The 19,979-nt window shown below is 49.0% G+C and overlaps 1 protein-coding gene across 4 annotated transcripts in view; it reads right to left on the bottom strand.

The window, feature by feature from the left end:
* SUSD6 (sushi domain containing 6) overlaps positions 1 to 19,979 on the bottom strand; it is a 92,515-nt gene that overhangs the window by 34,003 nt on the left and 38,533 nt on the right. For all 4 annotated transcript variants that reach the window (XM_037127161.2, XM_053673237.1, XM_053673238.1 and 1 more), the window contains exon 2: positions 15,334 to 15,534. In XM_037127161.2, coding sequence (XP_036983056.2) covers positions 15,334 to 15,454 — 121 coding nt within the window. In that variant the 5' untranslated portion in view covers positions 15,455 to 15,534. The remainder of the gene's footprint in view (positions 1 to 15,333; positions 15,535 to 19,979) is intronic.

Here is a 19,979-nt window from a genome sequence, read left to right as displayed (position 1 = left end):
AGCCTCCGAGACGGCCGTTCCCAAGGTCTGTGGGTAGCCACCACCCTGCTGGAACCTCATCTCCTTAGGCCTCTGTGCTTTCACCAGGGCAGGGAGGAGGTGCCAGGGAAACACTCAGTAACTAGAACAGTGCCTGGCACATTGTGTGTACAGTGCCTGTACACACAATGTGGAGTGCTGAGAAACTTGCAGACACTGCCTGGGACAGGAGAGCATTCCTGGGGATCGTTTCCATCTGTGCACCGAGAACTAAGCAAGCAGAGTTTTACAGGGGCAAGGTGAGTAAGACTGAGGCCCCCACATGAGTGGAAACCTAAGCACAGCAACAGTCTTAGCTTCTGGGAGTACTGTCAGAGGCAGTCATTAAAATCCTCTTCAAACCTCTCTCCTAGTGAATGGAAAGGCGAAGTGCATTAAGCACCCAGCTGCCTCAGATTAAAGCAGGGCAGTGGGGTAAAATGAAAAACAGAATCAAGACTTCCCATTACTACTAACGGGAGGGTGTTCAGAAGGGAGGAAATTAAGGGACTCATCAAAAGGCTGGTGATTTCACTTAAAATAAATTAAATCGACCCGATCTTTCACCGTTTCAACAAAGACCTGAGGTTACTTAGTGCTTGAGCTGCCTAAAAGCTGGCTGCCCAGACAGGATCAGAGGGGCTAAGTGACCATCAGCCAACGCTGTGGGGAACCTTCCTTGTGCCCCTTCAGACGGAGGCTGAGCTATGGTTCTGTGGCAGCGTGTGCTGGTGTCCTTCCGCCTGCCAAGACCCACGGCAGGAAATAAAGGCTGAAAACAGGTCAACTTCTAACTCAAGAAGAGCGAACTCCCCCGGGACGGTGCAAATGTTCTGAGTCACAGCCTAGAAAAAGTGCACCGGGGAGAGAAAAGGAAAAGGTGTGGGTAGGATCCTTTGTGATCTCCACAGGCACACCCCAACCCTCAATACCCTCAACGTACAAGCGTGGAAGGCCAGCTCTGCCGGAGTGCAGAGGAGCTGGAGTGAATACAGTGAAAGGAGAGGGAGGCAGGATGCAAGGCAGAGGAGACGGAGGAGAGGAAGGCAAAGCAGGACAATCACACCAAGTGGAGAAGAAGGGGTGAGGAGCCAAGGAAAGGAGAAGAGGCACATGGGTACAACCTTCTTTCCTATCCGCCCAGCAAATACTGACACGGGCCTGCCGCAGCACAGTGCCAGGCTGTGAAAAATGCGCACTGACGATCCCCAGCACCCTGGGCTCTAGCACTGATCAGCCGGCCTGCTAAACCTTCCAGTCCGATGAGAAGACCTGGAGTACAGGGATCGGGACCCAAGGAAAACGCCGAGTCATTCCTCTCTGGACACAGGCTTTAAGGAAGCAGCATAACTGCAGAGGCCAGAGACTCTCTACAAAGCAAAGTAACTCAATGCCCAAACTTTTCTCTAGTTTCACTTCCAGGAAGCCCATCTCTGAATGGGATTCTGATTCAGTAGAGCTTATCGACAGAAGTTCTCACACACATAAAAAATAAAAACTCAAGTAATAAGCAAGCAAAGCTCCTGACCCTGGGGGAGGAAGTAATCAGAGGAATCCAGGGTAGCCCAGCTCAGAGGGACATGGACAGCTAGTCCAACCCTCCCTTCAGCCTTGAGCAAAGTGAGGGGCCTGCAGTTACTGCTCATCAGACGTGGTGCTGGAGCTGATGCCCAGGACCCCAGCTCAAGGCCCCCCTCTTCATACCATGACCCCAAGCTGTGGGAAGACTTCCTAACATGCAGACTTTCAGAATTCACTGCTGTATAAGAGGGCAGAATAAGAAGTGGAGGGAGGAGATAGACGCCCAGCGAGGAATGACCCAGCGAGGGGGACTCACCAGTCTGCCTCCCGACTGGAGGATAACTGGCAAGGCCAAGAACCAGCCCAGAGAAGGTAAGAAAGAGACCTGTCAGCGTCCTCCTTAACCATTTAACCTTTCCCCAGTTTTCACATTAGGCTGGTCCACCTGAGCATTCTACTTCCGAACCACCCCTCTCTCCAGTGGACTTAAAGCCGCTCCGTTTCTCTGTCTCCATCCTATCAAAACTTGCTCTGAAAAGGGTAAGATGGGCTTGCTCACCCGAAGTTCCCAAACTAGCAGTTCTCAGAGCGGGGTCTCCAGATCACCCTCTGCAGAAATGCAAGTTCTCAGTCCTTATCCCAGACCTGCTGAATCAGAAACTAGAGTTGGTGCCCAGAAATCTGGGCCCTTCAGGGGATTCTGATGCACAAATGTGAGTCCCAATGGAACACTTAACCTAGAAGGTTCAGCCTGTTGTTCTCTCACAAGTATGGGAGTATTAACTGGCCCACCTGAATGACCTCTGGAATCTCAAACCTAGGAGCCCACTGAGCTGCCACGAGAGGAAGGAATGTCCCAACTCAGCACATCTTTCTCCTGCTTCTAGGGTTCAAGAACTTGTGCAAGAATGCAGACTAACTTTTAAGCCTCAACCAGAGGCAGGAAAGCATGGGCTAGGGGAGAAAGGTCCTGATGCGCCTCACCTGGTACTGTGAAGAAAGCAGAACCTCTCTTCACCAGGCCTTAGAGAAACAAAGGTGGGCCAACAGGCCTAGGCCTCCCCCTGACTGGAGGACGGACATGAGGCCAACCTTCCCAGATGCCATCCTGCTCAAGGTAGGACACAGTGCTGCTTCTGCAGAAAGACTGTCCTGGGCCAGGCAGGCCCTCAGGGGGGCTCCTGAACCCGCCTTCACGGGGCTTCACCACGGGCGGTGCAGAATAGAACAAGCACCTTCTCTGGGTCTTCCTAGCATTCTCTGTGGCACATCGGAGTGGCAGGTAGGTTTCTACAGGTGTGTACCAGGAAGCTGGCACTGGGGCACAGAATCTGGCACCACAGGTACCACCAACCACAACCTAAACAGAACAGAATTAAGAACCCTGCCAGCCCTCTTTCTGCTTCCCTGTTCTTTGCCACAAAACTGCTCTGTTAGCCCTCTGCTTCTCCAGCTTATACCAGGTCCTCATTCCCAAGAGGGACCCTGTGGCTTCTTGGTGGAAAACAAATGTCAGATTTCTAGGTCTTTCAAAATTATATGACACCCTTGTCTGAGAAGACCAGTTGTCTGTAAGATAACATAATTTTAATAATCCTCCCTCTCCTTTCTCTATTCCCAGAAATGAGGCATTATCATATTCAGAGGTCCAAGTTTTAGATTTAGACTCCATAGATCTGGGCTTCAAAACCAAGATTTGGAGCTCTGTTGGAAACTTCAGCTTGATCCCACCCAGGGATGGATGAAGGGATTAACCAGTTAGTGTTAACTCAGGGTTTTAAGCAATTCAGAAAAGAGGTGCCAACTTAAAAAATAGAGCATTATAATAATCCCTTCCATTGAAATAGGCTTTATTGTTGACCCAGCAATTTTACATACAATACCTCACTTAATCCTATTAGTCACAATCTTACTTTCCCTTGCGAGGCCAGGGTCTGCCACTGCTGGCAACAGAGTTTCTGAACGCCAGGGAGAGGAGCTGCGAGGCCTCTAAACTGCCTGCCAACAAGGTGCCGAGAACAACAGCATGGAGAATGGGTTCCTTTGCTGAAAGCCACTCTAAAGAAACCTGAGACACCTCTCTGCTGGAAGGCACAACAGCTCTTTGCACCCCTGACCACGTCAAATCACAGACAGTCCTCACCCCACTGTCTCCAGTTACCATGGCCTGATCCAAAGAGAAGAGCGCTGGAACACGTCTGCAAGCCCAGATGCCAGCAGCTTCTCCACTCTCCCTCCTTCCCAGGCGGTTCGGAACCGCCCACAGCCTCTGGGCACCCTCTGGAATTTATGACTCCATCTAAGACCCACATGGGACCCTGTGCGGTGCATCAGACTAGCTGAAATTAGGAGTCCGTGTCGGAAACGCCTTGCTCGGGCCTGCTGGGCTGAGGTGGAGGATGGGGGGCCTTCCCCAGTGCCCTCCCTCCACAGCCTCAGGCAGGCGGAAGGGTGGCCTCACTAACCAATTACTTCCTGTTTCCTGGGCACACAGGAGCCCGACTGCCATTCTTCTTAACCAGAGTCTTCACAACCTGTACCAAAATCGACACCCTCCTCCAGCCCTCTATTTCCGTGTTTAGACTCATTCAACCCTTAATCCATTAACTGGTGTTTATTTTTTCTTTAACCCTGTGATCTCCAGCACACAGCCCAGAGAGCTTGTCCCTCCTCTTCCTCCTCCTCCTCTTCCTTTTTCCTCCTCCCCCCCCCCCCCCCCCGTGACTCTGTCAACTCAAGAAGACATCTGCGTCCACCATCAGCACCTCACCCTCTGGGTGCTTCCCTCAAACTGTGCTCTGGGTGATGTTCCACCCAAATCTTTGACACCTTAAGCTAAAGCTACATTTTATTTATTTTTCTCTTATGAAACGCCAGCTTCTCAACTTCGAAGAAGGGGAGTGTCAAGATGAGCAGGACAGACACATGGAACTCCCCACTCTCCTCCCCCCAGACTGCCCCAGCGTGCTGGCCAGGCCATACCCGCCACCAGCAAGCTGCCACACAGTAACAATGGTGACACCACCACGACCCTGTATGCTAAGCATGTGTTACTCATTTTCACACACATAAAAACCAAGGGACATCACCTGTGAGAAAGGCACTCAAAATTACACAACACATTAGTGGCAGAACTGGGATCCTAACCAGCCTGTCTGGCCCGAGAGGCTGCACTCCCACCCTTACTATGCCGTCCGGTCTCCCCAACTCCTGAGCCCCTCCTTGCCCTCAGGTGTCGACGCATGCTTCTCTCCCGCAGAGGAGTCTTCCGTGACCTTCCCAGTCTGAGTCAGGTACCCCGATCTGTGTGCATTCTAGTACGAGGCAGCGCCTTCCCTGATTACCGCATGTCTCACACAGAACTGTGGCTGGTACAGACTCGGCCCTCAGCAGGCGTCAACAAGTAATTGTGAATAAACCAGGGCACTAAACCAACAGCCCCGTATTCTTCCTGCTGCAGAGTGCTGTTCCTGGCTCCGCCGCCCTCCTCTCACAGGCTGACCGTGAGGACCACACTACATGGGATAACTTCCTTCAGGATCCAGCCTGGTACCTGGGCCCCGAACGCCCTCCAGGGCATTACATGCCTCCTGCTGCCCTACCTGCCCCCTGTGGCAGCACCTACTGGCTAAAAGAGTTAGTGCCGTTCACGAAAACACCAAACCCAGTCTCTCCCACTGCAGCCCTCAGTGGTCATCGGGACAAGCCTGTGGGGTGTGTGTATCACGATCTGCAGAACAAAGGCTTCAAGTCCCCCAAAGCCGCAATCCCCAGAAGCCTCGGGTTCCCCAAAGCTGTCCAGTCCCTTCAAATTAAAGATAGTCAGGACTCTGGGAAGCAGAATCCTGTTCATTGGAAACCTGTCTAACATCCTCCCAAAACGAAGACCTGAGACCAGGAGCTCCTGCTAATTCCATTCGAAAAATAGACATAGCCCTGGCTCAGCCGGCTGAAGCGTCGCCCTATACGCCAAAGGTTGCAGGTTTGATCCCAGATTGGGGCGCATGTGGGAGGCCACCGATCAATGTTTCTCCCCCCGCCCCCCACCACCCCCTCTCTCTAAAATCAATGGACATATCCTCAGGTGAGGATTTTTAAAAAATTGTTTTTAAACACACACACACACACGCAGCCTACTCTCCTTCCTTCAGACCCTGCTGATTCTAGGGGTATAGGGATGGATGGTGTGTCACAGAGGATGGGACTTTGAACTGGACTTTAAGGGATGAAAAGAAGTTTGGGCAGGAGGGGGGAGGCAGGAGTCCAGCCACAGGAAGAACAGAGTAACACAGGTTGGAGGATGCTTATGTCCAGGAAAAGGGGAAAAAGGAGTCCCCCTAGCCTGGACTTTAGGGACTCAGCTAGAGGGAACTGGGTGAGAAAGGGAGGCCAACCCCTCCCAGCTGCCCTCCCCGGGCCCTCTCCAACGGTGAGGCGTGTTCTAGAGCCAGCGCGGCTTTTACAGGCATTCGTCCACATGACCTTTACTCCCCATGGCTAAAAAAGGTCTACTTTTCCTCCCTCCTCATCTCTGAAGGGGACCTCCACCGGGTTCAAAGCTCTTTATCCAGGTGGAAAGTTAGGACACTCCACAGTAAACTCTTCTGGGAAGCCTGCCCAGTTCCACTTCTTCCCCCTCAGAAGAGCCCCAACCACATGCATCCCCTGAAACGTAGAGACACTTTCACTTCCCAGACTCTTACAGGGAACCGTAAATCAGTGGGAAGGCCCCACTGGTGGCTGCTGTGCCAGGGCGGCGGACCAGTCCTCCTCCTCCTCCTCCTCACATACAGGTGGGCTATGACAATCCTGCCTGGATCCTGCCTGGAGTGACCCCTCCCCAGCATCTTCTCCAGGACGTGTTTGTTGGGTCCACCTGGGATGATCAATCACTGGCCTAGTTACAGCAAAGTATTAAAAACTGTGTCCCTGCTCTCAAGGACCTCATGTGCCAACACTGACAAAACTAAGAACACAGAACAAGAACCAATACTGAGAGACATGTGTATATAAGAAACGACCTCGAATATCAAAGACTGAAGGTGTCTATTATATGAGGGGTGTACAGAAGGGATTTACACAGCCCTACTGAAGTCACTGGCTAAATTCACAGGCCATTCATCAGCAATTCTGAGCAGACACACACAGTTATCAGGAGCCTTAGTGGGGCTGCACTGGCTCAAGACCCCACAGGGTCCTCTGTAATCTGGTCTCCAAGGAATTGAGATCCACTGGGAAGCAGAAGCATCCAAGGCCTCTCCCTCACCCATCCCCCACCTCCCTGTGTTAACATCGGTGCTCAGTCAGCACCGCCAGGCAGCTCCACGTGCCCGCTTCATCCTCATCTGGCCTGTGGCAATCCCAGCAACATTCTCCTGGGCCACCCACCACTCCCGAGCCAACGAGGCCAAGCTGTCAGAACTCAAAGCCAGTGACAATAAACACACAGGTCCTGCCCTTTCCCAAGGAGACATGTGTCCGCTACACGTGAAGCTCTGATCACATCAGACCCTTTGTATTTCATAAAGTATTGTTTACTCACGATAACACAGGCTCCAGCAGGATTATTTCATAACCCTGTTTGTGCTTGGCCATAACTTCCTGAAACACATTTCCCCTCCTGGCTTGAAATGCCTAAAATAGTCTGGTGAATTTTTTTTAAAAAGCTTTGCAATGAAGAAAAGTATTAAGAGGCATCTGTTTATCTTTTCTTCACTACCTCCAGAATTTTGAAGGATTAAACAATAGTGCTTTAAAAGATCTGGCTACTGGCAAAGCTTAAAACTCAAAGAAGTTAAACAAGGGAGAAATGCCCATCTCTGGGGAAGCAAATGAATCCAGGTGGGAAAGGCTCTTACAAGAGGGAGTAATGTCAAATAGAGCGAAGAAAAGTAAGAGGAGGCAAAGGACGACCAAAGGGAGGGAAGACAAGGGGGCTCTTATTTTTTAATTCTGATGTTGTATTCTCCCAGATGTGTTTAGGAATCTTCTGAAATGTAATCCTTCAATCATATCTTGGTGCTAACGAAATAAAATACGTCTGTAAAAAAGCAGATGCTTGGCATTCTCAAATTGATAAGGTTTCAAGAATGACTCGAAAAGTCCCTAACAAATAGCAGCTTTGAGGAACGCGGGCTCTGAAATGCCGACAAGACAGCCTCACTGAAGGGAACAGCTTGCGGTGCGGCTACTCAGCTGAGCCCCAAGCCCCAGCAGTGCAAAGGGGCATTATAGCTGTTTTCCACTCGTCTTCGTGTGTGGAATGCCCCGATATGGCATTTGAGAATTAAAAATGTGAATTATGAATAACTCGTGCAGTCTGCAGGATGTCCTGACTCAAAGCTGAGAAACTCAAAGGATACAGAAAAAAATAAGGAACTTTCTAACCCTGAGTCTGTCTGAACTGGCCCAAAAGCCCATGATGTTCTTCCTATACAATGGCTCTGGCAGTGCTTAGGTACCTTTAACTTCATTCAAAACAACTTGGTTAGGTTGTATTGTGACAGCTGTCACATCAGCATCATTCAAAGAAAACTTACCAAAGTTGGAGAATTTTTGTACAGTCATGTTAACACTGAAGATGAAAGAAGATATGTAATATTTTGGCGTATCATGCTTTGTTATTTCAAGAAAGGTGAAAACGCAGCTGAAACACACAAAAAGATTTGTGCAGTGTATGGTGAGGTGCTGTGAGTAACTGAACGTGTCAAATGTGGTTTGTGAAGTTTCCTGGTATATTGATATTTTGGCCAAATAATTCTTTGCTGTGGGGCTGTCTTATGCACTGGAAGATGTTTAGCAGCACCCCTGGACTCTACCCACTAAAAGCCAATAGCAGGAGGTAGTTGACATTCTCAAAATACCCAAATCAATAAAGTTATTGGTGAAAATGAAAAATGTCTCTTTTGTTTTCCAGCAAAACATAGCAGACATTCTGGCCAGCCCAATAATTAGCTATGGTGTCAGAAGCACAAGCTGTACCAATTGGTGCTAGAATCTGATCTTCCAACCTGGGAATTACCTCTATGTATGCCAGGCACTGTCCTTAAGTGCTTTCCATATACCATCTTATTCAATCCTTGAAACAATCTTATGAAGTAGGCATTGTTATCACTCCTATTCTAGGGAAACATCAATAGTGAGGTCAGGAAACTCACCCACGGTGGCACAGGCAGCTAGGAGTGGAGGCAGCATTCAAACATGGGCACTGTGACTCCAGAGGCCATGCTTTTCATGAGACTACACAGCCACTCAAAAAACCAAGGGGTGGGGTTGGGGCATAATGACATTGGGGCATAATGACAGAGATATTATACTGAGCTGTACTAGTGACCTCAGTGGCTCCATGAGAGCTACAGGTGGCATTTACCATTTTAAGGCACTTATGAATTGAATCCTACCCTACCTGACAAGAGACAGCTATGCGAAGAAATCCCAGCCCTGGCTGGTATAGCTCAGTGGATTGAGCACCGGCATGCGAACCAAAGGATGGTGGTTCGATTCCCAGTCAGGGCACATGCCTGGGCTGCAGGCCAGTTCCCAGCATGGGGCGCACGAGAAGCAACCACACATTGATATTTCTCTCCCTTCTTCCTTCCCTGACCTTCTAAAGATAAATTTTAAAAAAAAGAAAAGAAACCCCAGAGGTTTATTTCTTTTTAAAATTTTATTTATTTATTTCTAAAGAGAGTGGAAAGGAGGAAGAAAGAGAAGGAGAGAAACATCGATTGGCTGCCTTCTATATGCACCTTGACCAGGGAGAGAACCCGCAACTCAGGCACGTGCTCTGTCCAGGAAGTAAACCTTTTGCTTTGCAGAATGACAACCAGCTGAGCCACACGGGTCAGGGGGAACCCTAGGGTTTTCAGTAGTTATAATCTCACCCTCATCTTCCAGCGAATTCTCATTTTGTACTTTAGGTTTGCTTAAGGGGAGGCCGGTGAATGGGGCTTAGAGAAGTCAGCAGCCTGCACCCCTCTCACTCACACCGCACTGCAGACCCGTCGTCTCTAAATGCTTCTGTCCCTCTAGGCCTCAAAGCTAAACACTAGGTGGGTCAAGGTCACCCCTGATCTGGCCACAGTCCAGGCAGCCAGCCACGGCAGCCCAAGCCACCTCAACTGGGAGGGCTGCTCAAACTTTCTGCAGGCTCACGCTTCTGAGTGATGAGGAGGAAAGGAATCTTCCAGGGGTTAAAAGATGGTGAAAAGAGTTCAAGTGCAAACCTACCTAGAAGTAATTAAACACTAAGTGCTAACCCTCGTTTTTTTTATTAGCACTCTGTGGCTCTCTTTTGCAGAAAAGAGTTGGGCAAGTAAGGATAACCTCCAAGCTCTAAAGTTAGCCAAGGATAGTGGGGCACCTCTGTCTGGCAGATCGAATCTCTGTTTAACAGAATTCTCGTTAGAATAGCTTTAACCTAATCAAGACCACTTGGGTGTTCAATCTGGTGGACTCCTGGTTCCTTTTGTTCACAAGTTAGAGTGCAAGATTTGGACCATGTGCCTGCACTGTCCTAAACATGGCACAACAATTAGCCTGCAGAAGGTAATTTCTCAATGTCTTTTCATGACGCCAGAATGTAACAAGCCCTATAATGACCTGCCCAGCCTCCTTCCACAGCCCTCCAGTCTTTTTATAGTCACAGGTAATTACACCATGGAGAGATTACTCACTTCGTCAGCAGTGTTTACAGCTGAGCGGAAGATGCTCCGAGTATGTTTTGGGAACTACATCCTCATTTAGCAAACAAGTTGCTGCAGTCCCTATCGATTCCTTCCCCAGAACAGAGCTGCCCTGACAAATCCTTTGCCTAAACCAAGAACCAAACAATCAAGTGCCATTGTAAATGAGGACAGAAACCACCAGAGCGAAACCTGGTACCTCCTGCATCCTTTTTCTGGGAGAGAAAACTGATGGTGTTTTTCTTCCTTTTTCAAAACAATCTCCTAAAGGTTGATCTGAGCGCTCCAGTAGAGCAACACAAGGAATGGGTCTCCCAGAAGCCTGTGCCTTAGCACAGGTAATGTGGTTCTCAGCAGACACGGGCAACAGAGTCAGATGGACTGGGCCAAATGCCGACCAGCATTGCTGGTCTCTGAGCAAGTTATCTAACCTCTCTGTGCCTCTGTTTCTCATTTGTAAAATAGATACAAGACCACTTACCTCAAATGTCCTCTGAGAACTTTAAACGGGATGATAACACAGAGCCTGAGAAACAAATAATGTTCCGAATGCATCCGTTTCCTACCTGTCCTCTCCTCTCAGTTCAGTGTACAGTACCTGACTCCAGGTCCCTCCGAGAGGGGGAGGTGAGCCAGGGCCACCTGTCCGCATCTTTCTGCGGTGGCAGTGTTAAAGGCCACAGCCACAGCCACATCATCTCCCTGCCGAGAACACAGTTCTCCGTATTTTCCATCTTCAATGAACCTCAAGTGCCTGGCTTTCTCTCTGCTATGTAGGAATACAGATTGCTGCTTTCCCTGCTATTTTAAATTTGCTTTACATTCTTGTGTGGTGTTTAACATGGCCTGAAGTGGCACAGCAGCATTTTAAGGCAAAAAAAAAAAAATCAAACACTAATAAAATACTGAGTTTCAGCCCTGGCCGCGTGGCTCCGTCGGCTGGAGCATCATCCCATACACCAAAAAGACTGCAGGTTCGATCCCTGGTTGGGCACATATGGGAGGCAACTGATCAATGTTTCTCTCTCACAGTGATGTTTCTCTCTCTGCCCCATCCCATCGCCCCCTTCCGTCCTCCTTTTCTTTCTAAAAATCAACAAACGTATCGTATCCTCAGGTGAGGATTTTAAAAAATTAAAATTCTAAATTTTTTCAATAAATATGCCTAAGGAAGGAGGCGAAGAATGAAAATCAAAAGGCTTTTATGTGAGTCAGCAAGCCAGCTGGGTTGAGACCCTGGACTATGCAAACACAGAAGACAAAGGAGACTCCGAAGTAATCAATCCTTCTTCACAGATCATATTTCACACCTGATCCCCAACCCAAAAAACGACTCTGCACCTTCAGTTTTGTTTTCTAAAGACAGTGTATGACGTCATTTGCATAAAGTCTCCTGCCCAGCATGACTCAACAGTGGGTCACATACCATCTCCACTGTTGTTATTTAGGATTGTTATCATTACGCCACACATACTACACGTCAAGTGCCTTCCAATCATTTTTCATAGTCTACGCACCACGGAACTAGCATCCTCAAGTATCTTGTTTCCATTTTACAGAAGAGACAAAGAGGTCAAGTGATTTGCCTATGGTCATACTGCAAGTTTCTTGAGCTCACAGGTGAAGGGAAGGAGCTGTGAGACCTGGGAGAGGCTGCTACATGGCTGGGACCCCAATTCCTCTCTAGCCCCAGCAAAAGGCAAGCTGGGTAGTATGAGCACAGATCTCATTTTAAATTCTGATCTTCCCCTGCGCAGTGTGACCGGTGTAAAGAATAGATAGGCTTCCTTTTGCCAACCTAAAAAGGGAACTTTCAGTCATTTCTCTCATCTCTGCTAAAGGAACGACCTAGGGGGAAGCAAGACCCAACGCCTAACACCTTCTCCTTTGTCACAAATCCCGAACTAAGAACAAGAGAACCCGGGATGGAAAACTGAACTTCAAACATGACATAACTTTATTCCAGAACTCTGATGTGTGTCTTCATAAGTGAGTCTTTTCTTATAAACCTAAGCAACTATGACCAAGCCTAGGGTATTTATGACTCGAGAGTATGCAGATGAACTGCACCCCGGAATATGCCCACTTTGCTGATGTCCGGTGGGCTCCTCACAGGCATGAATATGTATGTACACACAGACATACTCAGGGTCTACTACAGACCACTGGATAGCAAGGCTGTGTACTTCACAGGCACCCCATTTTAAAATGCCTCTGGACTGGGCATTCACGGGCAGCTAAGAAACAGGAAGGGGAGGGCGAGACCTTTCCTGAACTAAACTGCCGTTCCCTGACTTTGGAGCATCTGAGAACACCAGTTCTTGGCAAGCTTGAGTGGCATGTTGCTCGCAGCCGTCGGGGCCGTACAGGTGTGCTCTGGATTTCGGGCCAAGAAGCGGGCACCTTCTTCCCCCAGAAACCACTCCAGAGAGAGGGAAAAACACTGGCAGCAACTTGGTGCGCTGGATCTAAGAAATGGCACAACTCCTTCCCCCGCCTGCACCCTGCTCTGTGCCAGTACACATGTTTTGTGGGAATTAGAAAGACAGGGCTGGGAACAGCAGCAGAGGGAAGATTCTCTGCAGATGGGGGAGGGAGTGAAAACAACAGAGCCAACTTTCCCATCCCGGGTTGAACCCACACTGTAGACATATTTTTCCACACTGTAGAATAATAATCCCTTTATCCAGCCAGGCTGCAACCATCAGTCCCTGATAATTGATTTCAGACTTTAAATGGAAACTTGGGAAGGTGTGGATAGTTGGAAAATGGGAAGAGGCAGGGGTGAGGCCCATAAAAAGGAGGGTGTGGTGGAGGGGATGACTTAGTGAAGACAAGGAAACTGAAGACCTCGGACACGGAAGGCAGACCCTAATACTGCCAGGGAACAAGCCAAGACAGCCTCCCCAATGGAGTCTTGGAGGGGGACGGTCATGGTAACGCGCCAGGCACTGGGCCACGTTCTGGCCCTGGCCCTGAGACCCTGGGCAAGTGCACAGCCTCTCGGGTCTGTCGGCGCTCCAGACCAGTCCCAGCTTCCTTCCTTCCTGCTGGCCGTCATTCCATTCACACGCCCACTTGCTGAGCACTGTTTGTTCCGGGCCAGGGTAGAATGGCAAATCTATTCTATGAAGGGCAAAATATTTTAAAGTCTAAGTATTTGAGGCTTTGGGGGCCATGCGGCCTGCGTCGCAACAACTCGACTCTACCACTGTAGCACAGAAGCAGCATAGACAGTATGTGTGTGAATGAACTCTGCCATCTTCCAAAAAAAACTTTTTATTATGGGTATTGAATATGAGTTTCATACAATTTTTATATACTGTAGAATATTATTCTTTTTTTACTTATTATTCTTTTTTATATACTGTAGAATATTTTTTTCCAATTTTTTAAGAATTAGAAACCATTCTCAGCTCACAGGCCGCAGAAAAACAGACAGCAGATAGGATCTGGCCCGTGGTCCAGTTTGCCAACTTCTGCTCCAGGGAAACAGTGGTGAGCAAGAGAGGGTCCCCGCAGCCTACGGGTCCGCACCTGCCACTCTAGAGGCCTCCTCTGGCTTTGGAGTGGCCTGTGAGTGTAGGCCCTGCTTACTTTTGTTGCACATTGGTGTGGGCTGGCCTTCCATTCTTCTGAAATCTCACATGACCATGATGTCCACTCTGTGGGATCCCAACCACCAGAGGCCCCATTGGTTGTGCCAGGGGCTCCTCACAGCCAGCGAAGTCTCAGGCTTATGGGAAAGGTTTATGTTAAGTGTCAGAATGAGGTAAATGAGAGGCAGAAGAGGAAATCTGTATGTGGGTGGTCAGGAAAGCTATGATGGAACAAAACAAATCAGTAATTGTTTCTCCCAACAATTTGGGAGAAAAAAGTAAGACTAAATGAGACAGCACCATTATTCTGTATGTGTTGGATAAATGGGTGGTGGGAGTTAACAGAAAGGGAATGAAAGAGAGAGTGCTGAGCTATGGAGACTCTTAAAGCCACACTGTATCACATCTGCCTCCCACAAAGTCCCTTCTGAAATCTAGCTGAGATCCCACTCTAGAGAACACTGGCCAAAGAAAAGTGCCATACACGTGTATCTATGGAACTCCGATAGGGGCACCATTATTAATGGGCTCAATCATCACTGAGACCCCTACCAGTGTTTGCAGATACAGAGGCAGGTTCTGTAGCATCACCAAGAGGCCTACAATACACAGCCAAATATGCCCTTTCTAAAAGGGTACCAGGTCTAGAGGACCTCATGAAGAGAACCTAGAAGGGTCTTCAGAACACTGCTGAAGGCAGCAAAGACCATACAAACATCAAAGGCTCACTACTGCGTTTATAGCCCTGTTAGGTAGGGCTCCTCTGGCTTACGATCTTCAACCAGAAAGTCCTTAGAACCATGAAAGTATAGACTGAAGGCGCTAGATGCGTCCTTAAAGGTCATCCAGGCCAACCCCTTCATGTGACAGAGAATGTCACATGAGAATGAGTAAGTGGCTTGTCCAAGATCACAAAGTTTGTGGTGTCAACGACCAGGGCTGCTTCACTAACTTACAACACCTGCATTCTTTACTCATTCTGAGAAAAACAACAGAAGGACAAGAACCGACTGATAAAAGAGCTAACAATCAGCGAGTGTTACTGTGCTATCTCAGTCCATCTCACAGCCACCTCGGGCACTGGTATTTAGCCATTCTGCAGCTGAAGAACCCGAGGAGTACATAACTCAAGTCTTGGTCAGGGTCCCAGCAGCAGCGAGCAGCAGGACTGGGTTAGGAACCCTGGCAGTCTGGCACCACAGCCGGCACCCTCCCCTGTACATCGCACTTTGAATCTCTCCCCTCCATCCTGCCTGATAATTACAACAGCAGGGAGCAGGGTGATGACACCGTCAAGAGAAGAGTCTTCCATCCGGGTCACTAGGCCCCTTGGTGGCGCACCAGCAATACTGGTCTCCTGCTACACCGCAGCACAAAGGTCTCCCCACTGGGCTCTCCCTGTAACTGCCTGACGGACAGAGAACCCTCTATCCCAGCTTTTGGGGGCAACGAGGGTATTATTGTGTCCTGTATCCCTTCCCTCCCACAGACAGAAAGCAGGCCGGACTCACCTGAGGCAAGCCCGTCTCCAAGGAGGGTGCTAAGGATCACCAGTGGAAGGAACACTCCATGTCCCACCGAGGCCGCGGCAGACGCTGAGGTGCTCTTTGGTGCTATCCTGCCATGGCACATCTTTTATCCGTCCGAGTTATTTTAAAAGGAAGAAAATTAAAAGCCAGAAGAATTCTAAAGTCAGCCAGGGGTAGATTCACCTGTAGAAAACAAACAAAAAACAAAGGCATGAATGAAGTGAAAACTTTACCCATGTGTTAGTTACAAGCAGGCACTTCGGTAAAGAAGCCATAAGCACACTCAGAGTTGAAAGAATTCTAGCAACCGACTTCCTACTTTCAGAGGAAGACACAAGCACATAAGTGGCTTTTCAACTCCTTCCTGGGGAAATACCAGGGCCTGAAACAGCTGCCTGGGTGTAGGCATGTAGGAGCCGGATCCTTGAGACAGGACAAGGAGACAGCTCACCAGACAAGGACCGGCTCACCAGCTCTCCTGGAGATCAGCGGGACACCGCGAAGCTTTCCAACATGGCCGGGCTCTGCCTGACAGCCTGCCTCAGAGGCTGCAGCAGTGAGGAGGAGAGAGGCAGCCGCTGACACAGAGCTGCTACACCAGAGTCTGGCTTTGCATTTGCCGCTTGTACTCAGAGTAAGTTCAATTTAACCAGGAGAGAGAAAGAGAGAGAGAGAGGGAGAGAGAACACACGCGTGTCTGAAAGGGAGAATACACTGCCTAGAGAAGGAATGCGGCAGTGAGAGCCAAGGGCCCCCAGCTTGGCAGGCTCAACTGCCTAAGGCTAGACTAGCCCCTGAGGATGTGGCTCTGACTTAAGAGCTCACAGGTGACCCCAGAGGCCATATGGGTTGACTGGGCCTGCCGATGAGTGGTGGCAGGACAGCTGTAATTGTTAATAAGCCTCACCACCCACTCTAGTTCAGAAAAAAACTTCAGAAGAGCAGGCAGCGTAAAAAAAAAAAATCAGGGGTTAAGACTTTTAAGGAAGTTTTTCTCCAGGCCTTTAGGGAAGCAGTTGGCTTGATGATAGATACATTGTGATATGGGCCTATTATATTTTACTTATCTCATTTGATTTCATTTATTCTAGTTTATAACATGTATTCCAAATAGTAAGATTACATTTCCTTTTTTATTTTAATTCCATACACACCTCCTTCCCCATGAAAAAGACCTTATGTGAACAGACGGGGAAGCCTACCACCTGCAATCTCAGTAAAGGACACCCCTGAGACTCGGTCAGAGATTACTGAGAGCTGATTTTAATCCACGTCTGCAGCCCTGACTCAGGCCCACGCTCCCCTTATAAAAAGTTACTGCTAACAGCAATGTGCTGCCCCAGTCCAGAGGAAAAGCAGCTGCCTGGGGTTTAAGAACAGAGCTGCCCCTGAGACCTTACCCACTGCCCACAAGTATTTGTGACCACAGTCCTCTGTTCCTGGCTCTTACTCAGACTCCACCTTGAGCCTTTACAGTTGTTCAACAGGATGGTCCCCGGAGAGGTCTAGGGGTGGTGTCTGTGAGTGACCCAAAACAGTACATAAAACTACGTGTGTGTGAATGTGTGGAATGTGTGTACATTTACATGGCTAAGAGCCACAGAGGCAGAATGCCAGAATCCAAATGTTTCTTCTGTTATGGCCAAATTACTCTCCAGCCTTGGTTTCCTCATCTGCCAAATGGAGACAGTAACCCTGCATCTTTACAGCGTTGATTAAAGGATTAGGATCAAAGTACTTGACACAGAGCCTGAACTTTACAAGTCCTCCGTAAACCCTGGCTGCTGTTGCTACTGTAATAATAATAGTATCTGAGCTGGGGGAGCTTGGAGGTTATCAGGCTTCGCCTTCTCATTTGACAGATACCAAGCCAGGGTCTGAAGGATGTGCCCGGGGCCACCAGCCAGTCAGCACTGGGCCCTTCGGTGCCTCTGTTTTACTTGCAGCCACTGCAGGCAACACCACCAGCAGTCACCATTCCCTCGAGGCAACAACCAGTGGATCATCGACAATGACACCTGCTTGTGTCACATTCCAGCACGTGCACAGCAAATATTTCTGCAGTGAATGGACGAGGCCAGATCAGAGTGGTGCCCAGGAGTTCAGTGTGGGAGCGGAAATCATCAGGAAAGACTGCTCAGGGGAGGTGACGCCAGCTAGAGTCACTGCTGAAGGACGTGCCTAATGAAAAAGGAGATACCAAATACAAGTGCATCAAAGCAATGGGAGCACAGCCCCCCTGGCGGAGGATGGAGGCAGAGGCTTGGCTAAGGAGTCTAACCTACACCCTGAGACCACGTAGAGCTTACAAGGGTTAGAGACAGAAAAGTGACAACACCAAATTCATTTAGGAAGCTCATTCTGACAGGGATTTTAGAGGACTGGGGGAGAGGGAGAAGCTACATGGTAAAGAATCTTAAAGTTATTATTTATAATTAACGCAGTGCTCTTTGATAATATCTGTCAAAACGCACATATTCTCTAACTTGTCGATTCTGCTCCTAGAATCTGCCCTCAGAAATCTCACGTGCACAGTGATATGTATACGCAGGATGTTCACTTCATTGCAGGGAGGCTCATTAAATACGCTGCCGTACACTCATACAGTGAATACTATGCAGTGGTTTAAAAAGAACTGGGCAGTTTGGTCTGCAGTGGTGTAGAATGACTTCCAAAATTAGTATGTGAAGAAAACCATTTGTGTATATATGTTTAAAGGACACCCTCCCCCATCACACCCGCCATGTGCATTGAAAATCTCTCTGAAATAACGCACAAGATACCCGTAGCTAATAACTGCCTTCAGGAAAGGAAACTGAGTGGTTAAAAGAGAAGAAAACTAATTTTTCACTGAGCGTATTCCCTTTCAATCTCCTCGAGTGTTGCGCATGCACTATCCACTTAAACAGATAAAATATAAAACAGTCAACGGGGCAAGGTCACCCTACTGACCACCTGCTTCCTTCCTCAACAACTGACACTCGGAGAAGCCCGACTGTCCCCTCCGACAGGAACACAGTCACTCTCAGGGTGCACGCAGGGCCGCCTTCTGGAAGAATTCTTCTCTGGCACTTCAGGCCACGCCCACCTCCGGCGCAGCCAGCCCTGTTCTCCCGCACCCACTCACTATGGACGTACTTGCTGTGCACGTGCTGTGACGTGGCACAGGCAGGTGTCCTTCTCGATGACCCACTGTTGGCAGCCCTGAGGGAACAGTGACCGCCTGGCAGGGCCACCTGCTGTGGCAGCACCTAGAGGAGCCAGTGCAGAACTGGGGAGAAGACGTACACCCATGAACTCTTGTTTTGTTTTTAAAGAAACAGCTGGCTCCTCCCTTACGGCCAAGGGACCAATTCCACCATGAAGCCTAAAACCTGACCGAGTGCAGAATGAATGGAGTGAGGACAACGGGGGCTTTGCACAGGAAAAAGATGAACTGGGAGGGCAGTCAGTGGAGCATGTACATGCAACTCTGGCCAAGGGTCAGCGCTTCGGAAATAACACAGAGAACAGTGAATCCCCACCACCCCGGGGTGTCGCCCACAACACGAGAATCCAGCTACTGTGGAGAAAGGGTCACACTACACATCTAATAACTCTAAGAAAGGCTCTGCTTTGAACACAGGAAGGAAGGGAGAGACAGAGGGAGGAAGGCAGGAGGCCTGTCCTTGAATTGTGGCTTTAGACCAAGTCAAAAGAAAAACACATTAGAACAAATTATCCCTAGAGAAACACATGGGCAAAAACTTTGGAAAAAAAAGAATACCTTTCACTTCAGTGTTCCTTTAGTGTGCTAGTGACTACTTCCCCTAATTTAAAAAAAATATGATTGAGTAGAGACAGAAAGTAGAATCAGGGCATCAGGAGGGTGGAATAGGAAGCTACGTTGTTTAACGGGAACAGAGCTCCAGTTTGGCCAGATGAGAATCATGAAGGTGAACAGCAGGGACGATCGCAACAACCCTGCTTACTACTACTGAATTGTGTGCACACTGAAACATGGTTAGGATGGTCAATTCTGTGTGTATTTACCACAGTTTTTAAAAAAAAGGAAAACATTAAGATTAAAGAGGAACCAGGAACTAAGCTCTATGTTCGAAACCGGCCCAGTCTTACAAGGCACATGCCACCCACACTGACAGGTGAGAAGAGGGGAGCCAGCCTGGGGCGACGGACAGTAAGCCCCACCCCTGCCACCAGCCACAGGGCTGGTCAGGACGCTCTGGCTGCCATTTCCACATCTAAAAGGCTCTAAAGTTTCTCTCAGCCACAGAATTCTTTCCAAACTTCTCTTTGGGTAAGCTATCTCTTCCTCCAGCAGCCGGCTCTCCCCTCCGAAACATGGAGTGAGGAGTCACGGCAAATCTGTGTTCACCCTTATTTTCTTTCTTGGGATGAGTGCAGCTGCCTCGATAGAATATGGTAAAGGGAGACCCCACGAGCTACCCCGTCAGCCCCTCAAGGGCAGGGTCTGGCCCTTCCCACCTCTGTAGAGCCACAACACCAAAAGCTGGGTGATGTGCCAGGGTGAATGTGATGTCATGATCCATCAGATCCTGTCCACAACGACCCTCCAAGGGAAAGAACACTGCCCTGAAGCCATGGCTCGAATCTTGGGGAAGCCACTG

Source organism: Artibeus jamaicensis, unplaced genomic scaffold (assembly GCF_021234435.1).
Source record: "Artibeus jamaicensis isolate MK-2021 breed Jamaican fruit bat unplaced genomic scaffold, CSHL_Jam_final contig_851, whole genome shotgun sequence".
In the NCBI taxonomy this organism is placed as follows: domain Eukaryota; kingdom Metazoa; phylum Chordata; class Mammalia; order Chiroptera; family Phyllostomidae; genus Artibeus; species Artibeus jamaicensis.
Note: the sequence above shows the minus strand (reverse complement) of the source record. Positions and strands in the feature narration are given on the sequence as shown.